The sequence below is a fragment of the Lactuca saligna genome, chromosome 3, assembly GCF_052625555.1.
Source record: "Lactuca saligna cultivar CGN05327 chromosome 3, ASM5262555v1, whole genome shotgun sequence".
NCBI lineage: Eukaryota > Viridiplantae > Streptophyta > Magnoliopsida > Asterales > Asteraceae > Lactuca > Lactuca saligna.
Window position 1 is genome coordinate 183,971,822 of NC_136419.1, and position 3,486 is coordinate 183,975,307.

Sequence of the window (3,486 nt, forward strand, 5' to 3'; positions counted from 1 at the left end):
ATATTGATGTCAGACTGTTTTGATTACAGTAGCGAGGATACCGAAGATGATGATCAATATGGCGACAAAGCATTCGACAATAATCAATATGATGAAGACGATTTCTATCATTCGGATGATTAATACAGCGGAAGAAATCAATTATTTGATTATGCGAGTAAAGGTAACAAATGAGAACAACATCAACATCTTTTAAATATAGATCATGTATTACAATCATTATTGAATTTTTGTATATGATGAATAAGACATGTCATTTATTCAATACATATTTGTATACGATTAATCATATACTTTGTATGTATTAATTAGTTAATGTTGGTGTATATCACATATCGTTGTACATTGTTTTTTAAGTTTAATACAATGTTGATTAAGTTTGATAAGCATTGGTGATTATGCGTTAATACGATTAAAATGAGTAAACACTTCAACTTTGATTACTGTTTCACAGACGTTGATTATGATTATAAAACTGTTTAGTTTATGTATACGTAATTGATCGAAATTTTTATCATGTCTCTCATGTCGCATTATTGTTTTTTGTTGTCTAAAAAAACAGGTACAAATCGAACTGATTCTGAAGAGGAATCATTCAATAGTAATGTTGTTGACTCGCCCGGTGGGAAAACCAAGTTGTGGAAACCTATTGTTCCTAAAGAATTTATGCCAGATGTAGATGCTACTTATCAATCATTAGAGGAGGCGGTTGAAACGTATAAATTATATGCAGATAAAGCAGGTTTTGGTGTCAGGTTAAATACAGTAACAAGGTTTGGTGACAAAACCATTAAAAAAAGGTATGTAGTGTGCAACAAAATGGGTAAAATACCTAACAGATCAACTGACACTTTGGATCCTGAGGGAAGTGGAAGGAATAAACGAAACTCAAACTTCAGAATCACGGACTGCAAGGCATTGATAAAGTTTGAAATGTTACATATGTGAACTAATGCTTGTAAAAATATGAGTTTGAAGAGAATCACAACCACCCCCTAGAAACTAAAGAAGAAAGACGGTATTCCAAACGTGCATGACGACTTAGTTATAAAGACAAGGAGTTTATAGTGCGTTCTTCAACATCTAACATTGGTGCAACAAAGGCACATAAGTTACAAGCTAGTTTGCAAGGAGGTTATGAAAACGTTAGCCCTGAAGCAATTGATTATAAAAATTTTAGAAGGAAGATGGGAAACATTATAGGTGACAAGGATGCACAGCTAGTTGTTGACAAAATGAACATGAGGAAAGATGAGTTACATAACTACACATTTGAGTATAAATGTGTTGATAGTGTGTTAAACGCAATGTTTTGGGCGGATGAAACCGATACGTTATATTACAAGGAGTTTGGAGATGTGATCTCATTTGATGCTACATTCCGAACAAATAAGTTTGCTCTTATAGTTATTATACATTTTTTTTTCTTTAAATATGAATATTGATGTTTTTTGAGTTTATAATCAATGTTCAATTTGTTTTTAATTACCTTTTTAATACATGTATGGAATGATTTTTGTGCTGCTTACAGCCATTGATAACCACAAACGTTCAATAAACATTGGAGCAGGTTTGTTAAGCAACGAGTCAATAGAATCTTATCGTTGGTTGCTCGAAGCTTTTTTGAAAGCACATGTAAAACACCATCAATTAGTTTTAACAGACCAAGATCTAGCAATTCTACAGGCCATTAAAGCAATATTTCCTATTTCTAATCATCGTTTATGTATGTGGCACATTATGAAAAAACTACAAGCCAAGGTGTGTATATTTTGGTTAAAGTTAACACGCAACATGTTTTATTCAGCAATGATTTACACAGTTTACACATTTTTAAAAATGATTAGCATACATATTGTTTATTCATAGTTAATCCTATAAAATTCTAATTTTTTTTAGGTTTCAGCCGATTTTTTGAAAAACACTGATTTTCGAAAGCGTTTTACTAAGCTTGTTTGGAATGTCTACATCGAGCCTGAAGTCTTTGAATCAAGGTGGAAACTACTTATGAGAAAATTCAAACTACAGGACAAAAGATGGATCAAAGACATGTACAGGGATCGAAAGCTTTGGATTCCAGCCTATTTTAAAGACATGCCACTACACGGTCTGATGAAAACTACTTCAAGGTCTGAAAGCGTCAACTCATTTTTTAGTAAATACTCTAACTCTGGTAATTTGCTTATCTATTTCATGATGAACTACGACACCGCAATTGGAAAGCAACGAAATGCTCAACAGAAACTAGAACATGATACAAAAAATGCAAAGCATGAAATGACGCTTCCAAGTGGATTACTAAAACATGCAGCTGCGGTTTACACTAAAAAAAATTCTATGAGGTCAAAAATGAAATATTTAAAGCAGCCTGGTACTGTTCTATCGACAGTGTTGAAAAGATTGATGGGTGACAAGTTGTTATGATTACATAAACGGATAAGATGATAAAATGCAAGGTTATATTCATCGTTTAAATGCTATTCATTAGTGATCATACAAGTATATTATATCATTATTTTTAAATTACATATACTTGTTTCAATATTATGCAATAACCACCAACTAATATGTTAATTCAATCAGTTACTAACATACATTATTTTTATTATACAATGTAGGTTGAACTAATGTTGCTTGAAAAAGAAGTTAAATGTTCATGCAATCACTTCATACGTACTAGCATTTTGTGTCGTCATATTTTTGTTGTATTGAAAAACAACCATATTGAAGAGATTCCAGAGCAGTATATTCTAAGAAGATGGAGAATGGATGCAACTTCCAGCCATTTGCTTGCCATGAAACATGTTGCCATGGAAACAGAAGATGACACCTTTAAACTTCTAACAGAGGCATACAAAAATATTGAATACTGCTTGGATCATTTCAAAAGAAGCAAGGAGAAATTGTTGGAATGTTTTGAAAAAACACATAAGTTGAAGGAGGCAGCAATGGATTTTCGCAGTTCAAACCAAACATCACCTGATAATGATGAAGAAGAAATTATTCGGATGCTTGGAATACGCAACATTCCTGATGAAATAAATATCCATCCACCTTCATCTATACGTACCAAGGGTAGTGGAACTAAGAAAAGAATGGTTAGTGCTATTGAGAAAGTTGTTGCAGCTGCAAAGAAAAAAACTAGAATGTGCACAGGTTGCAATCAATATGTTAACCATAATTGGACTTGCAAAGTCAGACTTGCACGAGAGTCAAAACAAGCTTAAAATGGCCCATTCGTTTGCCTAATAGATTTTACTTTTCTATTAGATTTATGAATAAGAATATGTTTCTACGATTTAGTATGTTATGTTATCTTAAAACACCTTTATTATTTTTAACGTTTTGTTTTATTCAACAATGAATAATAGCATTGCCAAATCTGGTAATCCTAACAGATTAATGATTTTATCAGGCATTTAAACCTCTGTTATTTGATTAAAACAGTTTGCACTTAGAATAGATATATTTTTCCTTTCTTCAAAT

At 32.1% G+C, this 3,486-nt stretch overlaps 1 protein-coding gene across 1 annotated transcript; it reads left to right on the forward strand.

Moving 5' to 3' along the window:
- Positions 1-417: 417 nt before the first annotated feature.
- Positions 418-3,227, forward strand: LOC145036238 (uncharacterized). Its single transcript, XM_078984696.1, has 5 exons — positions 418-445; positions 563-800; positions 1,181-1,406; positions 1,900-2,376; positions 2,619-3,227. The coding sequence occupies exons 1-5, from the start codon at positions 418-420 to the stop codon at positions 3,225-3,227; spliced, it is 1,578 nt and encodes a 525-aa protein (XP_078840822.1).
- Positions 3,228-3,486: the final 259 nt, after the last annotated feature.